The sequence below is a fragment of the Podospora anserina genome, chromosome 7 (assembly GCF_000226545.1).
Source record: "Podospora anserina S mat+ genomic DNA chromosome 7, supercontig 1".
NCBI classification, from domain to species: domain Eukaryota; kingdom Fungi; phylum Ascomycota; class Sordariomycetes; order Sordariales; family Podosporaceae; genus Podospora; species Podospora anserina.
Genome location: NW_001914854.1, coordinates 434,414 through 462,027, shown reverse-complemented (window position 1 = coordinate 462,027; position 27,614 = coordinate 434,414). Strand labels below are relative to the sequence as shown.

The 27,614-nt window shown below is 52.6% G+C and overlaps 12 protein-coding genes across 12 annotated transcripts; 7 read left to right on the top strand and 5 right to left on the bottom strand.

The window, feature by feature from the left end:
• Positions 1-267: 267 nt before the first annotated feature.
• Positions 268-2,634, top strand: PODANS_7_3600 (uncharacterized protein; the record flags this gene model as incomplete). Its single annotated transcript, XM_001907620.1, has 1 exon — positions 268-2,634. The coding sequence occupies one exon, from the start codon at positions 268-270 to the stop codon at positions 2,632-2,634; it is 2,367 nt and encodes a 788-aa protein (XP_001907655.1).
• Positions 2,635-4,052: 1,418 nt separating this feature from the next.
• On the top strand, positions 4,053-4,505 carry PODANS_7_3610 (uncharacterized protein; the record flags this gene model as incomplete). The annotated part of the gene is made up of 1 exon (XM_001907619.1): positions 4,053-4,505. One exon carries the CDS (start codon positions 4,053-4,055, stop codon positions 4,503-4,505), a length of 453 nt encoding a protein of 150 aa, XP_001907654.1.
• Positions 4,506-4,819: 314 nt separating this feature from the next.
• Positions 4,820-5,254, bottom strand: PODANS_7_3620 (uncharacterized protein; the record flags this gene model as incomplete). Its single annotated transcript, XM_001907618.1, has 1 exon — positions 4,820-5,254. One exon carries the CDS (start codon positions 5,252-5,254, stop codon positions 4,820-4,822), a length of 435 nt encoding a protein of 144 aa, XP_001907653.1.
• A 518-nt stretch (positions 5,255-5,772) lies between these two features.
• Positions 5,773-6,873, top strand: PODANS_7_3630 (uncharacterized protein; the record flags this gene model as incomplete). Its single annotated transcript, XM_001907617.1, has 2 exons — positions 5,773-6,202; positions 6,275-6,873. The coding sequence occupies 2 exons, from the start codon at positions 5,773-5,775 to the stop codon at positions 6,871-6,873; spliced, it is 1,029 nt and encodes a 342-aa protein (XP_001907652.1).
• Positions 6,874-10,104: 3,231 nt separating this feature from the next.
• PODANS_7_3640 (uncharacterized protein) lies at positions 10,105-11,490 on the top strand (the record flags this gene model as incomplete). The annotated part of the gene is made up of 1 exon (XM_001907616.1): positions 10,105-11,490. One exon carries the CDS (start codon positions 10,105-10,107, stop codon positions 11,488-11,490), a length of 1,386 nt encoding a protein of 461 aa, XP_001907651.1.
• A 181-nt stretch (positions 11,491-11,671) lies between these two features.
• On the bottom strand, positions 11,672-12,722 carry PODANS_7_3650 (uncharacterized protein; the record flags this gene model as incomplete). Its single annotated transcript, XM_001907615.1, has 2 exons — positions 11,672-12,499; positions 12,567-12,722. 2 exons carry the CDS (start codon positions 12,720-12,722, stop codon positions 11,672-11,674), a joined length of 984 nt encoding a protein of 327 aa, XP_001907650.1.
• A 1,112-nt stretch (positions 12,723-13,834) lies between these two features.
• PODANS_7_3660 (uncharacterized protein) lies at positions 13,835-17,430 on the top strand (the record flags this gene model as incomplete). Its single annotated transcript, XM_001907614.1, has 3 exons — positions 13,835-14,573; positions 14,666-14,778; positions 14,917-17,430. The coding sequence occupies 3 exons, from the start codon at positions 13,835-13,837 to the stop codon at positions 17,428-17,430; spliced, it is 3,366 nt and encodes a 1,121-aa protein (XP_001907649.1).
• Positions 17,431-18,271: 841 nt separating this feature from the next.
• On the top strand, positions 18,272-18,891 carry PODANS_7_3665 (uncharacterized protein; the record flags this gene model as incomplete). Its single annotated transcript, XM_001907613.1, has 2 exons — positions 18,272-18,635; positions 18,701-18,891. The coding sequence occupies 2 exons, from the start codon at positions 18,272-18,274 to the stop codon at positions 18,889-18,891; spliced, it is 555 nt and encodes a 184-aa protein (XP_001907648.1).
• Positions 18,892-19,240: 349 nt separating this feature from the next.
• PODANS_7_3670 (uncharacterized protein) lies at positions 19,241-19,691 on the bottom strand (the record flags this gene model as incomplete). The annotated part of the gene is made up of 2 exons (XM_001907612.1): positions 19,241-19,448; positions 19,513-19,691. The coding sequence occupies 2 exons, from the start codon at positions 19,689-19,691 to the stop codon at positions 19,241-19,243; spliced, it is 387 nt and encodes a 128-aa protein (XP_001907647.1).
• A 2,900-nt stretch (positions 19,692-22,591) lies between these two features.
• PODANS_7_3680 (uncharacterized protein) lies at positions 22,592-23,769 on the bottom strand (the record flags this gene model as incomplete). The annotated part of the gene is made up of 2 exons (XM_001907611.1): positions 22,592-23,115; positions 23,178-23,769. The coding sequence occupies 2 exons, from the start codon at positions 23,767-23,769 to the stop codon at positions 22,592-22,594; spliced, it is 1,116 nt and encodes a 371-aa protein (XP_001907646.1).
• A 677-nt stretch (positions 23,770-24,446) lies between these two features.
• On the bottom strand, positions 24,447-25,576 carry PODANS_7_3690 (uncharacterized protein; the record flags this gene model as incomplete). The annotated part of the gene is made up of 4 exons (XM_001907610.1): positions 24,447-24,810; positions 24,902-24,969; positions 25,049-25,239; positions 25,318-25,576. 4 exons carry the CDS (start codon positions 25,574-25,576, stop codon positions 24,447-24,449), a joined length of 882 nt encoding a protein of 293 aa, XP_001907645.1.
• Positions 25,577-26,290: 714 nt separating this feature from the next.
• On the top strand, positions 26,291-27,367 carry PODANS_7_3700 (uncharacterized protein; the record flags this gene model as incomplete). The annotated part of the gene is made up of 1 exon (XM_001907609.1): positions 26,291-27,367. One exon carries the CDS (start codon positions 26,291-26,293, stop codon positions 27,365-27,367), a length of 1,077 nt encoding a protein of 358 aa, XP_001907644.1.
• Between the last annotated feature and the right edge of the window lie 247 nt (positions 27,368-27,614).

Sequence of the window (27,614 nt, the reverse complement as noted above, 5' to 3'; positions counted from 1 at the left end):
CGCGCTCTGCTTCACGCGACCTTATATTTCTTCTTTTCGCACCTTCCTCGTTTGTCTTTTCTTCTTCCTCGCTGCTTAAGCAAACTTGACACCACACTCAGCTGGAGCTGGACACTCATTCTTGTTTTTTTTTCCTTTTTTCCTTTTTCCCACTTCTGAAAAATAGCTGGTCTAACATCTTCTCAGTTTTCCACTTCCTTTTCGACTCTACACCATAACACTCACTTTTGACAGCACCACCATTACGAGATAGCTGGCATTACCACGATGGGTCTCTCAAAACTCTCCACGTTACTATTACTGGCGATAGGGGTCGTCTCACCTTCCGTTGCGGCCCCAGCCCCTCGCCAGGAATCTGGCTGGTGGCTCAGTACCATCAAGCGGCAAGGTAATGCTGCCTTCAACGCCGACCCTGCCAACTACAAGGTCTTCCGCAATGTTCAAGACTACGGTGCCAAGGGCGATGGCGCCACCGATGATACCGAGGCCATCAACAGGGCCATCAGCGACCAGAACCGCTGTGGTCTCGGCTGCACCTCTCAGACCACGACTCCCGGTCTTGTGTACTTCCCTCCCGGCACCTACCGCGTCAGCAAGCCGATCATTCCCTACTACTACACCCAGATGGTCGGTGATGCCATCAACCCTCCGACTCTCAAGGCCACCGCCGACTTTGAAGGCATGGCCGTGATTGACGCTGATCCCTACGAGAATGACGGCCGCAACTGGTGGACCAACCAGAACAACTTCTTCCGCCAGGTTCGCAACTTTGTCATCGACATCAAGGACATGCCATTCGACAAGGGTGCCGGCATCCACTGGCAGGTCGCCCAGGCCACCAGTCTGCACAATATTGTCTTCAACATGCGTGAGGACGGTGGTTCCGCGAACAAGCAGCTGGGTATCTTCATGGACAACGGCTCCGGCGGTTTCATGGTTGATCTTACTTTCAATGGTGGCCAGTATGGTGCCTTCTTTGGCAATCAGCAGTTCACTACCCGCAACCTCACCTTCAACCGCTGCCAGACTGCCATCTACATGAACTGGAACTGGGCTTGGACTTTCCAGGACGTTCACATCAACGACTGCCAAGTCGGTATTGACATGTCCAACGGTGGGCCTGAGGGTCAGACTGTCGGGTCTGTCTTGATGGTTGACAGCGTTTTTACCAACACCCCCACCGGTATCAAGACTGCCTACAACCCCGATTCTCCCCAGACCAATGGCACCCTCATTCTGGACAACGTTGACTTCTCGGGTTCTCAGCAGGCTGTTCTGAACAATGCCACCCAGTCTGTGATTCTCGAGGGCAACCAAAAGGTGGACTTTTTCGTCCAAGGCAAGACCTACGGCGGAGCTGTCAGCGGAGCTGCTGCCGGCCGTGCTGTACAAAGCGCCCAGCAGAACGTCCGGAAGCCTGCCTCTCTGCTCGACCAGGCCACTGGCAAGGTCTTCACCCGCACCAAGCCTCAATACGAGGACGTCCCGGTTGGCAACTTTGTCAGCGTCAAGTCCCAAGGTGCCAAGGGCGATGGCAAGACGGACGACACCGACGCCATCCAGAAGATCTTTGACAGCGTTACTCCTGATCAAGTTGTCTACTTTGACCATGGTGCCTACATCATCACCAAGACTGTCAAGGTCCCCAAGGACATCAAAATCACTGGCGAGATTTGGCCTCTGATCCTTGCTGGAGGTGACCAGTTCTTCAAGGACCAGGCCAACCCCAAGCCCGTCTTCCAGGTTGGCCAGCCCGGTGATGTTGGCAACGTTGAGATGTCTGATCTCATCTTCGGCACTGCTGGTCCCCAGCCCGGCGCCATCATCATGGAGTGGAACGTCAAGGGTACTACGCCTGGCGCTGCCGGCCTCTGGGATGTCCACACCCGCATCGGTGGGTACCGCGGCACCGAGCTTGAACTGGAGCAGTGTGCAAAGAACCCCAACGTCACCAACACCATTCCCGAGCAGTGCTTTGGTTCTTTCATGATGCTCCACATCCCGGCCGGTGGTAGCGCCTACCTCGAGAACACGTGGTATTGGGTTGCCGACCACTCTCTCGAGCCCGAGGCCAAGGACGGTCAGATTGATGTCTTCAACGGCCGCGGTGTCCTCATCGAGGGAGAAGGACCCGTCTGGGGCTGGGCCACCGCCTCTGAGCACTCGGTCCTCCAAAACTACCAGTTCAACAACGCCTCCAACATCTGGCTCGCCCTCATCCAGACCGAGACCCCGTACTTCCAAGGCAACCCCGACGCGACCAAGCCCTTCACCGTCAACCCCACCTATGCCGACCCTGACTTTGAGAAGTCGTGCGCCAACTCGAGCGACCCGACCTGCAAGAGAGCGTGGGGTGTCCGGGCTATTAACTCCAAGGACATCTTCATCTACGGCGCGGGTCTCTACTCCTTCTTTGACAACTACGGCCAGGACTGCGTCAAGAGCCAGGACTGCCAGGTCAACATGGTGTCTCTCGAGGACTCGGCGGTGCACTTTTACGGCCTTAGCACCAAGGCCAGCGTCAACATGTTGACTGTCAACGGCGAGGGCGTTGCTCTCGACAAGGACAACAGGAACAACTTTTGCGCCACCCTTGCGCTGTTCACGTCGGAGCCTCAGGCCCAGGCTGCCTAGAGCGCGGCTGGGAGGGGTTCTTCCTCTGGGAAGGGTTCTACTGGGAACCGTCCTTCCTGTGGGAGCAGATAAAGGAAACGGGAAAAAACAAAGGGATGGGATTGCGCGGGATTAGTTTATGAGATACCCTGAGGGACAGAAAGCGGGGGGTGGGACATGGATTTGTGCTTTTTTCTTTCTATCTGCATTGGTGGTCTTTTGTTTTCTTTCTCTTCTTCGAACTGTGGCCCAAGCGGCATTTACCCATGATTTTCTTTTCTTTTTTCTTCTCCATGTTCATTTGTTTGGGCCATGGCGTTCTAGGAAGGGGGGAAAGCTGCATGAATGGATGCATGATTTGAGAGCCGTGGCTGGCTGGGGAAAACAGGGGATACTATACAGCGCAGTGGACAACACGAACTTACTAGGTAGTACAAACAAAAATGGCTGCGAGGCGTATTTTTCTGAGATGTCATTTTCTTGACGTGTGATTGATCATTTGTGATGAGAATCGGACAAAAAAACGACGCCATTCCCGCCTCCCGTTTTTTTGTGTGCTCGGGGATTCGTGGCGTTGAGGTCCGAGCTTCGGCGAATGTTACATAATCAACAAGCCTCGGCGCGATCACGACCGGTCCAAAGCAGTTGCCAAGGCAGTGTTGAACAACGTCATAGCTTTCGAATTTGCGATTTGCGACTTTGCTCCAAAACATCACCAAGCCAGCTTCTTTGTCGAGCCTGCGCTCTCGCAACGACGTTTTATCCTCGTGTTTAATACTCCTGTTTCTTTACTCTACGAACCTCTTGCTATCCTCTCCAATGCAACCACCAAACGCGACTCCACCCGAACGAGTATAACCCAACAAACCTTTCCATCCTCAAAAGAAAAACACGACGGGCCAAACGATGGACTCACCACCACCGCCCTCCGGCCCCTCCCGCCGACACGTCTCCCCTTCTTCCCTCTCCCCCTCCTCCCAAACAGTCCACATCTCCTCCTCAACAACAACCCGAACCGCGCCACCAAGAAACAACCCCCTCCTCCCCACCCCAACCGAGCTCGCCCTCCTGAGCATCTACCCCTTCCTCCTCATCTTCGGCACCTTCTTCGCCGTCTTATCTCCAGACGTCCAATCCTCCACCTACAACCCCCTCACCCAATCCCACGACCAGGGCTCCCTCTCCCCATCCTACTTTGCCCGCAAAAAATAACCTTTTCAACGTCCTCTTTGTGAAGCGCGGGTGGGGGTGGATAACATTTTCTTTCTTCCTCTTTATTTTCACGCACCCCGCTGTCAGGACATCGGCGCAAAAGAGCCGGGCGACGATACGATGGGCGGTGGTGACGGCGTGGTGGGTGTTTGTGACGCAGTGGTTTTTTGGGCCGGCGATTATCGATAGGGGGTTTAGGTTTAACGGGGGGGAAGTGTCAGGTTAAGATGGCGGAGATTTCCGAGAAGGATGCGGGGGATGTGGGTGTCAAGGAGGTTTTTACTGCGGCGGCGTGCAAGAGTGCTGGGGGGAGGTGGTCGGGGGTCCATGATATCTCGGGGCATGTGTTTTTGTTGGTGTTGGGGAGTTGTTTTTTGTTGCAGGAGGTTGGGTGGGTTGTTGGAAGGTGGGTGAGGTTTGTGAGGGAGGAGAGGGCGGTTGTGATGGCTGATGGGGCGGTTAAGGGGGCGACGGCGGAGGTGGAGAGGGAGGTGAGGTATCAGGGGGAGGATATTGGGAGGGGGATGGGGGTGATGGAGGGGTTGGCCCCTGGGGCCCCAGTGGCGGTGGGAGTGGTGGGGTTGTGTGCTTGGATGTTGTTGATGACGGCGATTTATTTCCATACTTGGTTTGAGAAGGTATGTTTTCGCTTCTTGTCATGTCGAGTGAAGAGAGGCTAACTTTGACTACAGCTCACTGGGCTGCTTGTCGCCTTGACGGCTCTGTACACTACGTATATTCTCCCCCGGAACGTGCCCGCCCTCAGGAGCATCATTGGGTTGCCCGGGATTTGAAAGCGATAGAAGGCGAGAAGAATAGGATAGATCAGGTGCCGTTGGACATACATATAGCATAGCATACCGCTTGTAATCACATCGATACCACATACCTCCGATCACCCCTTTGGTTTCCCTCCTTTTCCTCCTCCTCCCACGGCACCGGCCTGTTCAACTCAGCCCATTCCTTCTCGGCCTTGCTCCCAACTGTTCACTAGTCAGCATCCTCCCCTCCTTTCCTCGATCTCGTCTCGGGGTTGCTTACAAGGAGGCGGAACAAAGCCATTGATCTTCCACAACGCCCTAGGCGTCTCGTCAACGTGCCACTCCCAGTCATACCCCTTCTCCTCCACATGCGGTCGCAAAGCGTCGTCGATCCGCTTGATTGTTCGCTCTTGACTGCCGGGGTTTTGACTGACGTGGACGGCGATGTGCTCGGCTACAAAGCGGATGAAGGGTTTGGATCGGGCAGAGGAGGGCTCCCCGCCGATGAAGGTGTTGTCATCGGGGGAGAGGGGAATGAAGTTGATGACTACGTAGAAGGCGGGGAGGCCGGAGGAGGTGTAGATTGAGGTTATGGATTTGACGAGGGCGGATTTGGATTCGGGGGTGGTGAAGGTTTGGAGGGGGTGGTAGATGAGCCAGAGGGGCATGGTGTGGTTTGGGGGTGATAGAGGGTGGAGGGGCGATGCTGTTTGGAAGTGAAGAGTGAGAGGTGCCAGCTATTGGAGAGCAGTCATGCTCTTTTGTAACATTTCGTCTTGATTAGGGCAAGTATAATGTACGACACATCACGCCAGAGATTGATTTGTCGGCATGGATTTGTTGAATAATGATGCCGAGGTGGCATGGCCTGGGAGGCCAGGTGGTGATTACATACATGATCACTGATCAACAATGCGATGCTGTTGTAATCATCAACATTCTCCACACGTCACACGTGTTGTCGGTTTTGAGAATTATTCGCTCAGCAAAGTTACATCAACGCAGTGATTATTGATCCCTTTTCTGCGCCCAACACACCAACCATGTATCACTAATGACCAACAGGCAAATCTCATTGTAGCGAGGGGAAGAGATCACGTGACACCAGAGATCGTATCACCTACTTAAGGTATCAAGCACCCCTTTCTTTCATATCACAACACCAGCCAGTAGCACCACATCGATCATGGCGTTGCGAATCTTCATCACCGGCGGCACCGGCTTCATCGGCTCTCAAGTCGTGCTCGATGCCCTCAAGGCGGGCCACCAACTTCGCTTGAGTGTCAGGCGGGAGGCTCAAGTTGAGGAGGTCAAGGCACGGTTCCCCCAGCACGCTTCCAAGCTCGACTTTGCCGTCATCCCCAACATCGACAACGCCGAGGCAATTCGGTCCGCTCTGTCCAACGATATCAATGCCATCTTCCATCTCGCCTCACCCATACCAGGCAAAGGTGACGACTTCAAGACTGAATATCTGCAACCCGCTGTCGCAGGGACTGAAGCAATATTAAATGCTGCTGCGGAGACGCCGGCCGTGAAGAGAGTAATCATCATGTCGTCCATCTTGGCCTTGATGCCCCCGGACAGCATGAACACCCCTGGTCTGGAAGTCAAAGGTAAGCGAAGCAATCCAAATAAAGTCCCGCAAACAGATTATGAATGACAAACCGGACTGGTTTGAACAATAGCCGGTATCAATCCAACCCTTGCCATCAACCCGGAGATGTCCTTCCCGTCTGGCCCCGCGGGCCATGGAGCCAAGTACGCAACCTCCAAAATCCTCGCTCATCGAGTCACGATTGGATGGATGCGGGTTCATGAGCCTCAGTTCTCCTTAGTGACGTTGCATCCGACCTTTGTCCTCGGGAGGGATCTCACCCAACAAACATCCAAGCCAAACGGCGTCAATGCCTATCTCATGGCAACTCTCACCAACCCCCCTGGTGGCAAGCCGGTTGTGCCTGCGTCAATGGTGGATGTCCGTGATGTAAGCTTGACGGTGCTGCGAAGTCTTGATGTGGAGTTGGGTCGGGAAGAGTTGGTGACTGAATACTTGGTGGTTGGGGACCCAACATGCTATGATGATGTTGTGGAGTTTGTCAAGACAAAATATCCCGCCATACCCGTCAACATTGAGGGCCCATACGACGAGCCTTTCACTGTCGATACGAGCCGTACCGAGAAGGAGCTCGGCATCACTCGATGGCACAGCATGGAGGAGATGGTATCGAGTGTTTTGGATCAGCAGCTGGAAATTCGGGGCCGGGAAGGAATGGCAGCATTGTGAAATGGGTACGTACTTTGACAGGTAGCTTTGCAGCTGCTTCAAAGATGATGTAGCTTGGATGCTCGATGATGCCCAAGTTTTGATGGCCTGAGGCCCACAGTCCTGGCCCACAGTCCTGGCACGAGGTGAGAAAAGAGGCACCGTTTGAAGGGCATATGCTCCACTCGGGCAGCGGGTGAAGATGGGATGGTTCCGAGACGGCGAATTTCACGGCTCAGACAAACAGGCTGTAGGCCTCAGATAGCCAGGAGGGCACGATAACGGATAGCTCTTGTCAGTTTCTTTTTCCCTGCCCTGCTCAGTGCCTTCCGGGTTATGCTATCGGCACTGGCCAATCAGAGGGCCGTCACTGACCAAAAGGTCCTCCTCGTCCAAGAAGAGAGCGAGTGAGCGACTTTTTCCTCCAAACCTAGCCTGTGTGTGACCCATGAACCTCCCATCTCCACTGCGGACGCAATCTGCATTCTGCAACTGGACCTACTTTCTTTGACAGACCAAAATCAAACGGCATATCCCCATCGCCATCCCCGTCAAACGACCTTTCCCCTCGCCTCCCCTCGAACGCAACCCCGCAAATATTCTGCTCATAGTCATCAGACATGTCAGATATTCATGAGAGTAGAAATAAGGTCTCCCGTCGGACCTGCGGCGAATATGACGAATTCAGACTCGAGTCCATCTCAGCTCCACCTCATCCGAACATCTGTCGTCTCGTCGTCGCCATTATGCGCCCAATGCACAACTATCCGGAACACAAGCCGTGACCCGCTAAGGCTTGCGGCGACAGCTCGACGGATATTCGCATGCCTCGAGCCATCGTGTGGGAAACGGCCCCTGCCAGGACAAGGGTGGTATGATCCTTCACCACTGTATGTCCGAGATAGCTCCCGGCCCCAGTGGGATGTAGGGGGCTCCCAAAGGGGAATCTGCAACTGCATTTGGCTTTCTTCGCCGGTCTCGATTTGTAGGTCTCCCCATCTACTGGGAGTGGGGGGGCACTCTTGAAAGATGTGATACTTCTGTTGTTTGTCTCTCTCGGCAGTGGGTCAGATCTGCGAGCGGCAGTAAACTCGTTCGTGGCATGCGCCCAACTAGGACTGACATATGCAGGCCATAGCTGCAGCCCGGGGTTATTCCATCACCACCAGCCTGGTCTCGCCAATCGAACACGATCAACCGGCCCGCTCCTTTTCCCACAACCTGGAAACATTGATTCAAACCCACGAGGGTCGTTAGCTACTTGCTCTCCTGTTGCCCACATGGCAGAACAGCATGCAAAGTGATTTGGCGCACAGCCTATTGCTTCGCTAGATCCATCATGAAAGCGGCCGAAGCCGTCCAGACGACACAGGTCATACCATGCGTCGTTCCGGAGATATCTCCTGTTTGCAGCTGCTCAAAGTGTCTCCCTCACTTGATCCATCACATTTGGAATCAAACAATTGGTTACCCATGTACTGATCGTTTCTGGCTGGGCAAGGAGAGCTCTGGTTGGCGGTAGCTAACCGTTCAGGCAGAGCCGTCAACGGCGAAGTCCAGACAGACAGACCCACACGGATTCCCCCAATAGGCAGATGGCCGTGACCAGTCTTGCCACCCGTAGTGAGCGAACCTCAAACTTGATATTACGACATCCACGTCCTATCCTGGTCACTCACCCCGCGATCTAATATCCATGAGTCCCAAAGGGGTTATGAGGTGTGGGATGTGTTACGGCAGTCTCGGCCGGGCCCCATCGTGATGCGGGCCGGTGGACATAAGGACGGGGACTTGATCAACAGCAAAGTAGGTGGTTTATGGTAGGTGGGCAGACTCTCAGCTCGGGGCTCGAGGCCGTCTGGTTCTCTTTTCGGGAATTTGTCGTCCGATTCGAGCAAGCTTGGGACCTTGTGGCATACAATGGCCCCTTTGCTAATCTACAAGAAATGAGATATCAGATTGGGGAGAAAGCCAAGTCAACTATCCCCTTGTTTTAGCCCTCAAGTCGGCCGTCACACGGTGGGGAGCAAAGATGTCATTCCGCTCCGACTTCCTTTCCTTTCCTTGGCGGGCCCTTTTCAACCGCCACAGCTGTCCTTGTTATTCTAGCTACCCCCTCGCCTATTCCTTGAAGTCATCCCTGACAGACCGTCACTCCATTTCCAACTGTCGTCAACTCAACGCTCATCCAAATCCAAAGCTATCAGAGAGGCCTGAGCTTCGTCCCCAGCGGTTCTTTTCAACGGGAAGCTACACCAGACCTGCATAACGAACCAACATCGTTCACCTTGACCGCTCAACGTTGCGGCATTAGCTGCCCGACGAACCTTTCAAGCCGGATACCCATCATCACCAGTCGCTCCATGCTTTTCAAGCGGGGCTCTTCACAAATGGACGAAGGTCATTGGGGCACGTCCATCCCCAATTCGAGAGCAGCAGAGAAATCGAAAGCAGCGGTGAAGATAGACAGGAGAAGAAGAGAGGGGCTCCGTGGCAAGAAGGCCAGCCAAAGACAAGCAAGACAGTTGGATGGTTGGGAGTTGAACAGCAGAGGCGAGTGCGGTCTGCCGGCGAAGGGCGGCCTCGACTTGTTTATCAACTTGATGAGACCCCAGGTAGATATGCTCTGGCCTGTACAGGACCTTCTTCCTTCTGCAGCTTGGGCAGCAGAATTCAAGTCAGACATCGCTAAAACACCACAGCTCCTCATGCCCCACGACATGTCTTTCAACACGACCTCGCTGCTCAACACCAACGGGGTCGATGAGAGTGGATCCCAGCACTCGCCACCTTCTGGCCTTGGGATTTACCATCAGAGAGCTTTTCCCATGCGATCAGGCAGCATAGGCAACAGTGCGACTTTTCTGGTACGTCTGATTGTTTTGTCATCTTGTTGTCGCTCGTTCTTTTTTTTGTTTTTCTTTTTCAAGTTCTTTGTTGCTGCCCCGTCTGTAAAACTGGACGACTGACAGGTGCGACTTTGATCGAAAACAGGCAGCAGACGAACAGACTGGTTTGAATCGCTCTTCACCTTATGTTTCAGTTTCACATTATTCCCACCCTCAGTCTCAGCCAACAGATCCGAGGACAAACTGGCATGAGTCGACCACCGCAAACCTTCTTTCTGAACAGGGCCTCTCCAACCCCTCCTATTGGCAACAGAGCGGTGGACCGGCCGCGGTAACTTCGTTTGTCTCTTCTCATGGTGGAGACCACTGGGATCAAGAGACCGGGTTCGGAGCCAACGCTGTGATGATGGACTACAATCAGAGCCATCACTACACCTTGGGCCACAACACGCTCCCACAAACGGACCATGGGCTGGGTCATGGACTTCCTCTGCAAGACCTCCCATTCTCTGCTCCAAGTGCGATGTCGGAGGATGATGACTTCGACTATCTCAGCAACCCATTTCCAAATATGCTTTACGATTCCTCCAGCGGCAGCTTCTCGTCAACTGGCGCGTCAGACATGTTGGAAGCCATGGCTATGAGAGACAGCAGCGAACCTCTTCGATCCCCCTGGCCAGCATCGAAAGAGCACCTCGGGAACAAGACGCTTCCGTGCATTAGACCTGCTTCCCCACACCAAGCCGATGCTTGGATCTGGAACCCGAACTCGGTACACAATCATCTGCCCATGTTTCAATCCTGTGCCTGCGACTCTGATCTTCCCCATGCCTCATCGTCCGAGTCCATCCGAACAAGCTTTCTGGCGGACTCGTCCTCTATTGCCTCGTCCTCTTTTGCTACGTCCTCTCATCCCATGGAAATTGCCGAGCAACACCGCCCGTCCAAAGGACGCAAGACTCTACCTGACCGACCGGTGCCACGCCTACTGGCAGCTGCCGTGCTCAAGAGCAATGAAAAACCGGCCACCCCTCAAGGAAGCAAGTCTCGCCGGTCAAAGAGCTCAGCCGAGCCCATGTCACCTTCAGTCAGAAAGACCAGCAAGCTGGCCGCCAAACCGAGACATCCCGCAGCTCTGCCAGCCTTGACACCGAACCCTCGCACTCGTTCTCAGTCTACGCCAGGTCCGAGTCCATCCTTGTACGAAGCCGGCGAAGAAGTGACCGAGGCCGAGTTGGCCGATCGCAAGGCCAAGGACGAGTTCCTTATCGCCAGCCGGCAAAAGGGAATGACGTACAAGCAAATCCGCCAGGAGGGTGGCTACACTGAGGCCGAGTCGACTCTCCGAGGCCGGTATCGTGCTCTGACCAAGAGTAGGGAGGAGAGGGTGAGGAAGCCGGAGTGGTCCGAGATGGATGTAAGTTTTTTTGGGCTTCAACAACAAAGGTTTGAGGCTGATGTACATGTGAAATACCAGTTGATCCTTCTCGAGCGAGGTGTCCGCGAGCTATCACCCCCTACCTCGATTCGTGACAATAATTCGGATGGCCCACAGTCGACCAAGGTTCCGTGGAAGAAGGTGGCCGAGTATATTGTCCAGAACGGGGGCAGCTATCACTTTGGTAATTCGACTTGCCGCAAGAAGTGGGATGAGTTGGTGGGGGAGCAGACGGCGCTGGGCAAGGATCCCAGGGTGCCGTTCTTTGAGCAGAATACCAGAGTCATGAGAGCGGCTTTTGGGGACATGCTGCGGGGGCAAGGGGGTGGTTGTCGGTATGGTCGTGAGTGATGTGTCTTTTTGTGCTGCTGAATGAGTTGCTCGGTGTGTTTCCTTTCATGACATTGTTTTCTATTTACCGATACGGGTGGCTGGCCTATTTTGGTATCCAACGCATGTAAAGTGGTGTTCAAAAACGGGAAGGTGGCAGACAAAAAGAAGTAGTTATTAGCATAATGAGTTGTGGGCGTATTTACATCCTGGCCCGGTTAGGCACACCTATCCTCCCCAACACTTGGTTGACTTGGTCTGGATCCTCTCTCAGGGCATTCCACTCCATCTCTGACCTTACCAGCGCCGTCCCCGCGAGGACAGTCCCGTTGAGCGCTAGGTTTCCCACCTCTTGCCCGTCTTTATCCTTGACCACCCCTCCCTCTGTCAACCGCGGCACCACCGCCATTGTGTTGTTTGTCATGGCGAGGTTGTAACTTATCTGCGCTTCGCCCTCGTGTTTGATATCCTCCGCTACTCCCAACACTGCTTCACAGGCTTGGTTGTACAACTCCAGATACACCCTCCTCAGTTCCTCTCCATCACCACCCAACCCTTCAATATCCCTAGCAAAAACCTCAAACGGTAACTTCCCCCTTGTGTTTGGGTCTGTCAATCCCTTAGCAAGAACATCCCATTCCCCCTCCAACCCCTCCTTCATGTTCTCCACCGGGAGCAATTGCAGATGGCGATGGGGCTGGCTCGCCCCGCTGTGGTCTCCTGAATTAAAGAAGACGAACAACTCTTTGTTGTGCCGGGCGTACGCATCAATACACGCGTAGGCAGCTGCCAAGTCGTCTGCTTCGAGGAGGTGAGTTTGGGGTTTGAAGGCTGAGGTGGAGAGGATGAAGTGCTCGGGGACGACGGCGAATTTGTTGAGGACTAGGTTGTGCGATGGGGGGCTCGTTCCGAAAGGGGTGATGAGCATTTCTTGTGTGGGGGAGGCGAAGGGGTTGAAGAAGAGCTTGGGGGTTGTGACGCTGGGGGGTTTGGGTTTTGAGGCTAGGGAGGGCGAGTAGCGGAGTTGGAACTGACATGTTAGTTAGGGAGGGGGGGGGGGGGGGGGAAGGTACGGAAAAAGGGAGAGGGAACCATACAGGAATGGAGTTGATGGTTAGAAGGGTGACGGAGGTGGGGTAGAAGTTGACGGTTTTGGTGGCGACGGAGCGGGAGAAGGCGGTTGCGACGAGGGAGGGGAGGTTGGGTGGGAGATGGGGCTTTGGGCGCATTTTGTTGGAGGGGGTGGTCGCCATGGTTGAGGAGGGGGCTGTTTGTTGACAAAGTGTGTTGAAGGAGGGGAAAAAAGGGTGGGAATAGCTTCGATGAGGTCATTGACGGTGGTCTGTGCGCGTGTTGGCTCAGTGCCAAGACAAGCTACGTTTCTGATGGTAGAAATGACCACAAAAATGGTGGTTGAAGAGTTGATGGAGTTGCTAAGTAGGTAATTTCCAATGAAAGCTGGGATACTGTCATAGTTTTCATGATGCGTTGTTCACATAGAAGACCATCCAAGCCTTGGGAAACCTAACGAAGCTCGGCTGCCCAGCCTTCTACTTTGTGACCACTGTACTATCCCCCGCATCCCCACAGGTTGACGCCAGCAGGTCTCGAACCTACCTTGGGTTCAAGATACGGCCTCACAACTTCAGTACAGAGGCACTTTTCTTTCCTCCAATTCGAGGAATGTCATGAGCTATCAAGTTCTACTACAACATCAGGTGGTGGGTGCCCAGAAAGATGAATTGGGGGCCGAGATAGAGCGTCCATAGATAAGGCCCAATTACACATGGGTGGTTGTAGCCACTTCTATGTGGTATGATCGGCTGGTGATCTTATTTCACTCACAGATTATGAGTGTTGTGATTGGTGACGGGGCATCCGGTCCAGTCCCGGTACAGATGCAACTGACTGGCACAGATAAATAAATAGATGAGGGTGGGTGGGGGCCAAGTTGAACCTTCTACGGAGTACTTATCCACGGAATTGCGTTTATGTCGACCGTTCCCTTCGGAGGAGTAGACTGCATAGTAACCTTGGTCACAAAGAACGCATTTCATTCGACCGTGTCAGGTTGCATTGCATTCATGGCACAAGCCCTATACAGGTTACTTCTCAACTGCCATTTCGGCTTTTGGGGATTGAGTCGCCCCCCCCCCCCAATCACTTACACCAATACCTACCTCAAGTTCCCGTTTTCGGTTGAGTTTTAACCAAAATAAACATCATCGGGAAGCTGCTGATACCCGTCCACCATGGCCCTTGACAAAATTCAAGCTCAAGGTTTCACAATCCTACACCCTGTACAAGGAGAGACGAGTAACGGCAGCCCTGTAGCAGAGTAAGTCTAGGCCTGGATGTTAGTCCCATGTTGAATACTGAGTATCGCAGCATCATACTTGTTCATGGCCTTCAAGGTCACCCAAAACGAACCTGGTTATATACGTCGAGGACCCAAGATCAGCGGCGTGATAGCTCGTCGCGGAAACGTTGGAAAGGAGCACTTGCTGAGCTTATGAGTCCGAAATCTGGTAGCTCCGCCCCCGTTGGCAATGCGGGGCCATCAGTCGCATCATCGTCTGTTGACGATGGTGTGTATTGGCCAGGGGATTTGCTCCCGCCAGACTGCCCGAATGCAAGAATCATGGTGTGGGGTTACGATACAGTTATCAGCAAAGGCTATGCACCAACCGACAAGTCCAGTTTGTTTGGACATGCGAAAAACCTCCTTTATGCCCTCAACCGAATAAGACCTCAAGACCGAAAGATCGTGTTCGTCGCGCATTCACTGGGAGGCTTAATCGTCAAAGAAATGTTGCGACGATCGCAGGCCGACGAAGATTCGCACATTCAGAATATCATCCAGTCGACAGCAGCTGTGATATTCCTAGGCACACCGCATAGAGGTAGTCATGAATTTGCACGACTTGGAGACATGGTCAGAAAGGTCGCCAGCACCATCCTGAGAGTGGACAGTAACGAGACAATTATTCGAGCTCTGGGCCTTGATTCACCAGAGCTAGAACTCTCCCGGGAGTCATTTCTCCAACAATGGCGCACATATGGGTTTCTGGTCAAAACCTTTCAGGAAAGCCAAGCCTTGTCGGGTGCAAACCTCGGTCTTTTGAATGGAAAGGTACCTATTTTCATGCTGAACCTCACAGGGCTATGGATGTGGGCTAACTCGACTGACAGATAGTGCCGGATACATCGTCGTTACTCGATGACCCCCGAGAGCATGCAGAAGTTATACATGCAGACCATCGAAACATGACCAAATTCAGCGGGCGAGATGATCCAAATTACCTCAAGGTGCTGGGAGAAATCCAAAGGGGGATAAACTCCGCCAGTGTCAAGTCAAATTTGAGCATATCTGAGGAGGAGAAAAGTAAGCGACATCCCATAATCATTTTCTGAAATCCTTCGAGTCGCTAATCAACCTTTCCAGAGGAGTGTTTGGGCAGTCTCTACTATGAAGCAATGTTTAGCAGACAACGGACGATCAAGAATGCCATACCAAAAACATGCGAGTGGTTTTACCATTCCAGTGTTTTCCAAACTTGGTACTCGAGAAAGAGAGCTTCAACCGACCGCGGGCTTCTGTGGTTGAAAGGAAAGCCAGGAGCCGGAAAATCCACGGTGATGAAATACGCACTTGCTCAGCTGGAATGTCTTGAGGGGAGTCGCAGCAATGTTGCGAGCTTCTACTTCAATGCTCGTGGGAATGCCATGGAAAAGTCGCCTCTTGGTCTCCTTCGGTCAGTCCTCCACCAACTATGCCTCCAGGACTGCCAAATCTTGGCCACATTCTCCCAGACCTACCAGAGAAGGCAGAGTTGCGATGGTGGCAGTTATCTTCCATGGTCAGGGCTGGAGCTGGAGAGCTTTTTTGAGAAAGCATTCAAAGAAAGCAGTACCCGGCGCACGTTCATCTTCATTGATGCTCTTGATGAGTGCAGCGAAGAAAGCGTACGCGAAGCCGTCTACTTCATTGATCGGCTTGCACAAACCGCATTGGAAGGCGAAGTCTTGCTCAACATCTGCCTCTCAAGCAGACATTATCCGGCCATCAGGATTCTCAACTGCCCAGAAGTCGTTGTCGAGGCACACAATGACTCTGATATCTCAACATACATCCGAGACAAGTTGCGTTTTATCCCCGCTAGCGAGAGAAACGAAGCACATGCGATTCAAGCGTTCCTGGAGGAAATGGCGTCAGGTGTTTTTCTCTGGGTCGTTTTGGTGGTGGAGCTTGTTGTGCGAGATATCAATTCCGGGCAACCCATGAGCAAAGTGGCCAAGAGAGTGAAGGGTGTACCGAAAGACATGGAGGACTTATACCACCAACTCTTCCGCAGCCTCACCCCTGACGAGCTTACATTCTCCGTGCCCCTCATTCAATGGGTACTACTTCATAAGGACTACTTGCCACGAACCGGAAACGGTCACTCTTCAGACGCCCCTCCCAAGATTCCCAGAACCCGAGCTGAGGGAGGAATTCGATTTCTTCATCTGGCGGTCCGATTGTCCAGCATCAGCGGAGCTCCAACCAGGCAAAATTTGTCAGATTGGGGATACATTCACCCTGCCGCTCCGCCACCTACAGATCGAATCCTCAGGCTTATCAACAGCACGTCGCGCGGTTTGATTGAGTACAATGCCGACGGCCGTGTACAGTTTGTTCACGAAACAGTCAGGGAGTTCTTCCTTACAGGCCCGGGCTTCGGACTGCTTGACAGCTCGCTGCAGCAAAACCCCCTAGGCCGTGGATATATGGCGCTTGTCACAGGTTGCCTCAACGCACTCGACCTGCCTGAACACTCTGAGCTCACCACCACAGTCAAAATAATTCACCTACACACTCTCTGGGCTCTTGATGATTATTTTAAGGGTGTTGAGATGTATCAGGCGTGGAATCCACGGCTCCTCGACAGGCTCCAGCATCCGCAGTCCAACGCATGGAGAAGAATGCGCAGGAACGAAGAGACTGTCCTGGGCTACATGATTCGAAATCGTCTTGCTACGGGTGTTCTTGCCTTATTGGAGAGAGGCGTGCACCCTGATGACGTGGGAGGTGCTCCCAGTCCCACAGGGGGTCTGATAACAGCATTTGACAGGAGCGCGGCGCATGATTCATTGTTGTTGGACGAACTCTTACAGTCCGGCGCCGATCTTGAGCGCCAGAACGAGACCGTCGACGGTGGATGCTTGGCTACCTTGGAGAGAGACGGTGTCGAAATGATTGATCGCTTGGTGGTTCACCTCGTGAAGTCGTACGGGGACGGGGCTTTGCAAACGGCCATCGACAATTTGAAGACGATGAAAGAGTTCTGGCCTTACTATGACGCCCTCTTGATGAAACTGACGGCACGTGCTGCCGAGATCAACGCCCTTCCTACACAGCATACAACGCTCTTCAGGGACCCCAAAACACATCGAGACAGTGCTGGGCACTGCGACCATGGCGGTTACCCTCAAGCCTGTGTAGATGGACCGCAGGGTTTGGCAGAGTCTTCCCTTGACGAAGTACTTGAAACAGTGTGTGACCATCTTCTCCGTCATGGAGCCGACCCGAATCTTCGAGACAAAGACCAAAGAACACCCCTTCATCATGCAGTCATGAACTTATACCCGAGAGCTGCGGCCCGCATCATCGCAGGTGGGGTTGATGTGAACGCTGTCGGTTCCAATGGATGGAACGCCTTGCATTATGCCGCCTTTTATTTCAGTCGAGGTGATCAAGACGCACAGTTGAGCGGGGAAATGGCCAAGTTGCTCACGAACTCGGGTTGTTCACGGAATACACTGAACAATGATAACAAAACCCCTATGGATCTTGCAATTTCTATTCCCAGAGTATATGGCTTCCCTTCTGTACAACCATGGCATGGACCGAACCGGTTGTCCGAAGAAGAGCTAGGGCTATTATTTGGCGACCCAAACAACAACCCTCGGTCTGCATAATGGACTTGCGACCTGTGAGAGCCTTCATTTGATCCTGCAAGTGCCAATAGGGGTAAGAGTTTGATAATATAGGATTACTGGGCCAGGGAGGCACTGGGCCAGGTCATGCCTCGGCTGTTGAAGAACTAACTAGGTTAGGTAGTCGGTCAGTCTGAGGTTACATAAGGTTTCCCAACGGCACTGAGTAAGAACCTGACTGATCAAGCGGGTCTAGGATTTATAATAGAAGTGCATAACGTCGCCCTTCGCTACAATCTCAAAGCTCTCGGTTATGAGATTAGCGTCTTGCGTACATGCCCGGGATGGCAAGCTGACACTTCACGAACAGCCCTTTCCGACCCTTATGTCATCATGCAGACTCCCTCCTTGCTTAGTCCACAGTGGTGCTGATGTTCCTGCAGCGTAGAACCAAAAAGGGAGTTACGAGCTGCTGAATCTTTTCACTGGAGTAACTACATGCTGATGCCAAGGCCCTACCACTGGTCCACTTGCTCACTTGCCTTTGTGAGATATCATGATATTGACTCCAGTCAGTCGTTTTCGTCAGCAACTGGGCATGTAGGTGAGCTGTTGTAGATGCTCGGCTTTAGGAGCCACTGTACGAATCACTGAATCAAGGAGACGACAAGGCTCAGTTCCCACCTTGTTCGTTTACAACTTCCCATTTCAGAGATGGTGGATAGGCTGAACTTGCATCGTAGAACAGAAACTCCAAGTATAAGAGCCCCGTATCCCGTCTCTCTCAACTGCTCTTCTTTCTTCACAACACCTACAACCTCATCGCCCACCAGCCTAACAGCAATCTTCTCGGCGACCAAACAACCAAGTCCTTTCCATCAAAATGAAGGCCTCATTCTCCTCTGTTCTTGCCGCCTTGGCCGCTTTCAACACTGCCCTCGCTCTCCCCACCGAGGCCAGTGCCAGTAACGTGGCTAAGGCTGGGTTGCCTGAGGGTCTTCCAGATGGTATCTACATCGAAAAGCTGGCCGATGATGGATCAGTCGCCTTTGAGCGTGTCGCAGATGTGAACATCACCGCGCCTGCCGAAGTGGCCTCGCTGCACAAGCGCCAGGGCAGTTTTGGCCCTCACTGCGACTACGACCGAGCCGGATGGCTTGATTCCAATAACCGCCAGAACGCTATCAACGCGCTCGCCAACGGTTGTGGCGACGGTTGGTTTTTCAACGCACCGAGGGTTTTGTCGAGTAAGTCAATACAATATCCTTTTCATCAATCGAAGTGGTGTCATTCCAACTAACATCCAACGCAGGCGTGAATGGTGCCTTTGCATATGGCTGCAACTACCAGGGAGACAGAGGAACGACCTGCCGCCGCAATGAGATCCACAACTTTCTCGGTCAAACTACTAGCCACTGCGGCACCACGACTCCAGGCTGGTTCTCGTTTGGCCAGGGGACAGTGAGCTACGGCTACACCCTCCCCAATGTCGGTTTCTGCTAAGGGCTAGCACCCTAGTCAGTCTTGACAAGCAAACGGGTGGGCGTGAGGGCGGGATCTGGACGATTCTGAACGGAGGGGTGGGGGTGCGTGGGAGACGATGACAACAGTTCTTTTTCAAATTGATCGCACGGGTCTAGCTTAGCCTCGGCCCTACCTTCTTTCCTGTTCTAAGAGTAGCTACCTTGGATACATTTCACATTTGATACTAGATTCGCCGGCAGAAGTATGAACCTATATAACAAAACTTGCCCAATTTGCTAGCGAGTTTCTGTCGACATGTGTGTAGAATGCCAAACCTTTTTTTTATTCACAATGCTTAAAATCAACATGATAACAGACTAACAAACCCTCAGCTTTTGCCAACAGATGATGACTTCTTCCCTTCAGTGACCCAAGCATTGTAAGCCTTGTAGTCCTTGTTCACCGTTCCCTGTCGATGGTTCCCAACATCCTTTGGCAGGTACTTCTCCGCTACATCCCCGTTGGGAAAGCCACGTCCAGACTGAAAGACGTAGATACCGCCAAGCACGAAGATGGCGCCGATTAGAGTTGTCAGTCTAATGCAGAGCTGGTCAGTGCCTGCCTATTCAAGAAACAGCCCTGACCTCTGTCATGACCTACTTGTTATCTCCAGGTCTGAATTTGGGAATGTAGGTTGAGCCTGGTTTACGAGTGACAAATGCCATGCTTCTCTTGATGGAAACGCCAGAAATGGGACGGATAGGAGGAAGCAGCGGAGGCATGCAGCCGGTACCGGCCATGAAGCTGCGTTGAACTGGGCGGAGGATGACACGGTTCATGCTGGCGTCGGTGGTGTACCTATGCTGGAGTGGTGAAGTAAAGCCAAATAATTTAACACAAATCATATACCCTATCACTTTAACCGAAACCGTCTCCTGTAAAGACTAGAAATCGGAGGAAAGCCATTTCCAGAGTACGACGTGTAGGTGACGCAATGTCGAGGTCAGTGGTGTTGCGCGCCACCATAGGAGGTCTGAGCGGACTCGTCCCTTTTCATTCAATCCCTAAGCTTTCCGTGGTAGTTCCTTGCTTTCTGTAAACCAGTGGCGTAGAGAAAAAAATAAAAGACGGCTTGCAAAGAACACTAAGATGACTACCTATTGACAGAGTAAGCTTGGCCCCTATTTACCCCTATTGACCCCTGTCTCCACACAGCATCAGCACCATTCTAGATTCCAATCCCCACAAGAACGACCCCTTGCCCCTTATTGTTCTCTATATACACATCCCGTATCTTACACCCCGTAGCCAGTAGGCACCGGCACAGAAGTAGGACAAGGCAAATCATAAAAGAACGTCCCCCACCCGGTATAACACTGATAGCAAGGCGTCCTGGTCGGGCACACCGTCGTCGTCACTATTTCAATCTCGACGCTCGAACAGCCGCATGACCTGGTGGCGGCAGCTATTTTCTTGTCATCAGCACACCTACTCTCCATTCACCGGGTCAGCAGAGATAGCAAATTTACCATCAATGATACAAAAGCCAGTCGAGCAGGTTAGATCGCACCCGCTGCTGGAGTAGAAAGTCTGGGTGCCGGTGAATGTGCAGTAGTTAGGTAGGCTGGTCGTCTCCATTGTGGTTGGCGGGGAGTGTCCGTCGTCTGTTTCGGTGATGGTGGCGGTTGGGAAGTGCTCGGTTACGGTGCTGTAGCGGGTGGTGAATGAGGAGCAGCCGGCCCTGCGTGGTGTGGAGATTTTATTTGCGAGGGTGCTGCTCGAGATTAGTCTGCGATGAAATATGTAGTTCTTGAAGGGGGATGCTACCTGGCAAGAAAGAGCGCAAGTACAGAGACAAAAAGGCGGGTCATGTTAGCTGCTGTGGGCATGATTACAGGAGGTTAATGGATGCAGGAACCGTGATGAGGACAAAGAGGGTTTTATGGATGAGCAGTGAGACTTGATCTCTGGAAGGGACTGGGGAGCCAAACCGGAATGACCAGACATCAGCGGTGATGTACGACTGAATCAGTGGAACGGGGGGCTGAGAAACGCTCGGTGTGTGAATGAGGCTTCAAGTAGTCGCCCATCTCGCGACAGAACGGTTAGCCATCATGTGAGGTTGCATTAAATTCCAAGCCAACCATATTTCTTGGTTCGCTTGCACTTACAGCTCACTTTTACCTATGTCAAAGGAAGAGATGGTAGAATATGACTGCTAACTGTCAAATCATAAGCTGCATCCCCTGGGCTTGTTCGTCAACAGCCTGCAGTGTCACCTCGTGTGCGACTTGGTGGGTATCAGTGCCCCGCATTCTTACCATTCATATCCATGGTCCGTACTAGATGTAGCATGATGCAGGGACGTTGAACCATCCGGACTGAAAGGGGTAAAAAGGGGGGCGGCCTTATGGAACGTACGGGCTGCGGATCCAACAGCTGCAGCTAAGATCGAAACTGAGCCGATAAAGTATTTGCTTTAAAATTAAAAGTGCAACGACTCTCATGGTTGTAAGTTGGTCTAGACATGATCGAACGATCTTCCAAGGAAAGGCAGTCCAAATAACAGGTAGCATAGCTTGAGGATCAGCTAAGATGCAGTTCCTTGCAAGTTACTGATGCCGATAATAGACTTGTTACTATGAGAAGAACGTGCCTTTGTCTTTCCTATTTGACGATTACAATATCTTTCCTTGCAAAAAAGGAAATCCTTATTTGCGGAGGGCTCCTTTGTTGTAACCGCTATTTTAAAGAACAACTCCTATGTTCAAGCGATCCTCTACTGCCACGGGACATGATTCTTTGTGACTCGAAGTAGATATATAGAGCCCTCTAGTTCACCATCAAATTCAATTCTTCAGGCCAACGCACCTCAGTCAATCAATCACAACCATCTATTCCATTTGTCAACGAATATGTGTATATATATATACCCAACCAAGTCAGTCCCTACCGACACCATAACCAAAGATGTCTTTCAGAATGAACATCAGCAACCTGCTCAACCCAACTCGGGACTCAGCCAAGTGTTCGAGGAGTAACACGACGAAGCAGAGTCAGTCTTGGGCCGGGCCTCCCGCTCAGGTTTCGTACGGCCCCAGGCCCCAGCCTGCCAAGTACAACGTCCAGCAGGGCAGACAGAACCTCAGCAAGCTTGGAAACATGCTTGCCAGCCTCCCTCCTGTTTCTACCCCCAACGGTAAGCCCCCAAGTACGACTTTCAAAAGTCTCAGAAGAACATCCGTACTCTGAGCAACATGTTGGAGAGCATGTCCGCCCCTTCCAAAAAGAGGTAAGGGGAGCGTGGACAGCATACCTAGCCAGCAGATGTAAAGCAACCAGGAAATATTCCTGAAGGCCTGGCACACCTTGCTCAACGGCCGAGCCCTACATCGCAAAAAGCCCTAGACAAAAGTCATGGGACAGGATCGATAAGAACCAATCTAATTTCATTCGTACCAATTATTACAACTTTCTTTGTTGCCCCGAGTTATTGTCACCGGCGCATGTGATGATGTTCAGGAGATGAGTATGTTTATTAAGTATTAACAACAATAAAGAGATGTCAGCCGATGGCTAATCTGCTATCCAACAAAGTACCGTAGGTATCATTAGCCCAAGACCCCAACGACTCACAAGGTGACAACCGCATGCTTATCCAACTCCGTAACTCCAGTCATTATCCAGCCTCACATTCCATATCCAAAGAGGTCATGATACACCCTTCCACTCTTTTGCATTACACCTTCAGACTCGCGACCCTCCTCCTCCTCCTGATTCTCCTAATAACCAAGAAAAACAGCCCACAAGCAAGCAGAAACATAATGGGCAGCCTCCACCGTGACCCACCCACCGACTTGCCCAAATTCACAATCATAGCGGCATCATATGAGTGCCAACTCGAGCTTCCAAGATGCTTGAATAGGGGCGTGTTGACAGGTCCGCTCAGCATATGCAGCTTTTTGTTGTCCTTGGTACCGCCCAAGATCTTCAACTTGCTGCGATCACCGCGGAAGAAGGCATGAATAGTGGAGGCGTAGTGACACCCAGTCGAGAACATGACTGTCGGATAGGGAAGTCCGAGCCAGTGCCTGTTGTACCTCTTCAGGTTGGCAACCAGCTCTCCGACAAACTCGTTGCCCTTCTCAGCCATCATGAAACCGATCGAGAAGCCAGTTGGGTTTGCGGCGGGAGCGACAAAGTCGAAGCGGCGGAGAGGGCCGAGGGCGCGCTTGCATTGGAGGTCCATATCCAAGATGACACCTGTGAAACACCAGTCAGTTTTTGCCGCCACCTTCCAAACTCGGAGAAGATAGAAAACCTACCCCCATATCGATACAAAACCATATACCTCAGCGCATCCACTTTCTGAATACCATACCTGTACCCGTCTTCCCCCTCCCACAGCCCCAGCATCTCAGGGTAGTGCTCCCTCACCAGCTCATCAGCCTTCTCATCCGTCCACAACATGGCCTCCCACCCAGGATGCAACTCCACACACCTCTCCCTCGCCTCCTGCCACCCCTCCTTCTGATTCTCCTGCGGCCCCAGGGCAATATGGTGCAATATACCCGGCACCCTATCCTCATATCCTTCTTCTCCCCTGGTCGACGTCTGATTAACATCATACGACTCAAACGTTACATCAAACCCATCATTCTCCACCGAGAGATAGAAACTCGAGGCACCCTGCCTCCATTTCAACAGCGGCAGCGCAGCAAGCGTGTACGAGTCATACACCAGATCCCTTGCGCACCAGAGCCCTACTATCGCAACAGTGATAAGCAAGCAGGCTATCCTCTGGAGGATGATACCCGACCGTCGCCGCGTGGAAGGGGAGGAGGTGCGGGAGGACCGAGGAGTTTTGGAAGTAGGGGTGGAGTGGTGGCGGGTGTGGTGGAGAGGAAGGAGGCCCATTTCTTTCGTTTGTGTTGTGCGATTGTTGTCATTCGCAACGGATTGTCGTAACGGTCGACCGAAGAACGGGGGAGACCGAGGGCCCGCGCTGGCAGTGTCAGGCTCTGAGACTGGCGATGGGCGACTCGAGTAATGATTGTGGCTCGTCGATGGGTCTGGTACCGTATAGCGAGCACGAGATGGCAAACAGAAAGACGCAAACCGAAAAGATCAAAAGACGTGGTGGGCTGGGAACAAAGACGGCGCCGAGGAGCTGGGCACCCCCCCACTCGAGTCACTCTCGGCGCCGCTCAAGGCCCGGTCGACGCCATTCCATCCCATCCCATGTCATGGGGGCCACACGAATGGTCCTTCTTTCGTGGTGTGACCCCAGCCCAACAAAGAAAACACAGATCATTGGAAGGAGCGTTTCTTTGCGGCTGATGGCCTGGCATGTACCGAATGCAGGATGCTCATACTGTGTAAGCTGGGTTGATACCAAGCAGGGATCGGTGGGAGCCCCTCGACCAGTTTGGCATGGCCAGATTCCAGCCTGATGGACGCCAAGTCAGCGCTAAGAGCTTAATGCCGCTGCCTTGCATGGCTCTCGCATCTTCAGGGCGTCTTACTCGTTTTGGCACATCACCCGCGATTCGAATCATTTCCAAGCCACAGTTGTATTTCTAATTTCTTTGTTTCTAGGTCTTGACGGCTGTCCTGAATGCTTCGTCAGCAGCCGTGTGAGGAAGCCTCTTCAGATCATTAAACCAGACATATCGGCTCAAAATCATGTACAAGTGCCGATCCCAGCTGTACTGGCTGTCGTGCTGGGCAAAAGCACGACGGGTCAAGAGATATCGGTGCCAAGTATTCGCAACCAAGGCCGTGCCGCCTTCACGGACTTCAGCTGTGATGGCGGGGTAGGATAGCGCCTCGATAATGCGCCACAAAAAGGGCAGCACTGTGTAAGGGAGGTCGCCCAGGATGGTGTATTTTCGGAGTAAAGAGGTGGTCGTCAGCGTGTACGCGATGGGCGACTGGGGATTCGTCGCAGTGTAGTGACTTTGTGACGCATTTGTCAGTTGACAGCTCGCTGGGCGAATGTGTCCGAAGGCCATTGGGTTGGGCTCGGGTGACGGAGAAACAAACTAACCTGACGGCGGCGCTGACCGCTCTGTGGTTTATGTGTCCGCTCACTCCACCTTCGTCGAATGTGATGATCTGCAGGGTTGCACTGTCAGCCCTATCAGAAGGGAGATTGGCTTTTTTGGGGGCCACGGGGCCTAGAACGGGCACCAACAGCATCAATGTCCCATTTCCTCACGTGCTCATGCACAAACCCTTCGATGAGCTCAGTGTTCCACCACTCTCTGGGGTTATCTTGGAGGTCAGGATGGTCAAGGGCAACGCAGCGATCCGCCGAGATGCCGAGTGCTTCACACGAGCCGGCGAGCTCAGTTTTCCTGGTGTCTCCTTTGCCGTAGTTGTTGCCTATCAATATCAGGGTTCAGTATGTCAGCACCGGGGCCCCTCAATGGCTAGGTTCGGAGACTTTCTGGAGAAACACACCTGTGGACATGACCAGCAATCCACCAGTCACCCGCTTGTTCCGATCAAGAACTCCGAGAATGCTGGGAGAGAAGAATAGGCACTCGTCGTCGGGGTGGGCTGTCACGAGCAGGAGGTTTCTGGCGAGAAGAAGCTCGGGTGGAAGAATTCGGGCATCGCTCCCAACGACATAGGCGACCAGCCACTGGAGAATTAGCGGCACAATCACTGCGAGCACGGCAAGCCGAACAAGCCAGCGCGAAGCCCGACGAGGGATCATGCCGAGCAGTTGCGCAGGCTTCCCGGCCAGCTTCTGCATTGGGGGTGCTGAGGAATCGTGGAAGGAAAACAAGACAGAAATACAGAATCAGTTCATCCGAGCTGGCAGCACAAGAAGACTCGGGTGAACAAGTGAGTGTCTTGTATGTACAAGTAAAGAAAGATAAGGTAGCATCGGGACGGAAGGAGGAGGGCGTGCGAAATATGGTCGTTGCACACTGTGTACCCGACCAGCTGGCAAGGGTTCCGTCAGCGGTATCACCTTCAGCTGGAGCTCTGTCTCACCTCGCTGTCCACAGACGTTTGCGGCAGGCGTCACGCGGGCCACTCCGCTGGCCACTCCGCTGGGCATCCCGAGAAAGAACGCATATCTCTTCTTCGTTTGTGTCGTCCCGTTGAAGTCCAGTTGGATGTTTTGTTGATTCAGTCGACCGACCGAGGTTGAGATAAACTTTTTGGACCCTGGAGCAGTCCCATCTTTTGCCATGCTTGGCGATGCAAAAGTCCACCACAGCACCGATTCTTCGGCGCGGGCCGTAGCGGGGGGGTCCAGTACCACCACCACAGCACATTCACACTCGCGCCAATGGCTTTCGTCTGTCCAACGTTTGTCTCTGTTGATGGTAGCTAAGTCTCGTGCAATTAGTTTCATTCCGACTGGACACTGGGACTGATTAATTACCGACAGCTGGTCCTCCAGAACTCGGCCCTGGTCATGGTCATGCACCATTCCCGCAACAGCCCAACAGGATCACGACCCCGATATCTTACATCAACAGCCGTTCTAGTTGTTGAAGTTGTCAAGCTATCAGCCTCATTACTCCTCGCCATCTACGATACTATTGCTTCTCATTCCTCATCTTCATCAGCAGCAATAACTCAACATCTCTACCGCTCCATCTTTGCCCCAGATAGTTGGAAGCTCATCGTGCCCGCAGCCCTCTACACTCTTCAAAACTCGCTTGTCTACACGGCCATCAGCAACCTCGACGACGTCACCTTCCAAGTCACATACCAGCTCAAGATTCTCACCACGGTCCTTTTCAGTATCCTGCTTCTCGGCCGGACCATTTCTCTGCGTCAGTGGCTGGGGCTTCTCCTCCTCACCTTCGGTGTAGCCCTTGTGCAACTATCACCAACAACACCAGATGTTAATAGTGCCACCAGCTGGACAGACAAGATCACATCCTTATTCACCTCCCCATCCCAACCTCCTGCTGTTCATCACAATGCCCTGAAAGGGTTGGCCGCGGTTGTGGGAGCGTCCCTCATTTCAGGCCTCACATGCGTCTACTTCGAAAAGATCCTCAAGGATTCCCTAGGTTCGAACACCAGCTCCATATGGATCAGAAACGTACAGCTATCCTTTTTTAGCATCTTTCCTGCACTGTTTATTGGGGTGATATGGTATGACGGAGCCAATATTGCGCAAAATGGTGGATTCTTTGCCGGGTACAATGCCGTGGTGTGGGCAACGGTCTGTCTGCAGGCGCTTGGGGGTTTGATTGTGGCTGTTTGCATTGCGTATGCGGACAATGTGGTCAAGAACTTTGCCGCCAGTTTGAGTATTGTGGTTAGTTATGCTGGGACGGCGGTGGTTTTTGGGGAGAGGATGACGCTTCATGTGGGTTTTCTTTTTTTGAATCATGTACCTATGGAACTGATACTGATCGTATGGACTAGGCCACTATGGGTGCAGCTGTCGTTGTGGCCGCCACATGGCTGTACAGAAGTCGGCCGTCAACTCAACAACTGGGGACACTGTTGCCTGTTAGTAGCAGGGAAATCGTGACAGGTGAGAAGATTCCAAGATCGCCGTTGTTATCCCCAACTACGATACGATAATACGGCAGTGAATTGAATAGATTTGGATAGAGCATTGAATAATGAAGATTGGATTGTGTCCCTTTGATGTGATTCAGTTGCACACAACAAACACCATGAAGCATCAACTGACGCGCACCACGAAGCAGGTGTACTATAAACATGCTCCATCTGGCAGACTTTGATCATCTACCTCAACATGTTAACTCTGGTCC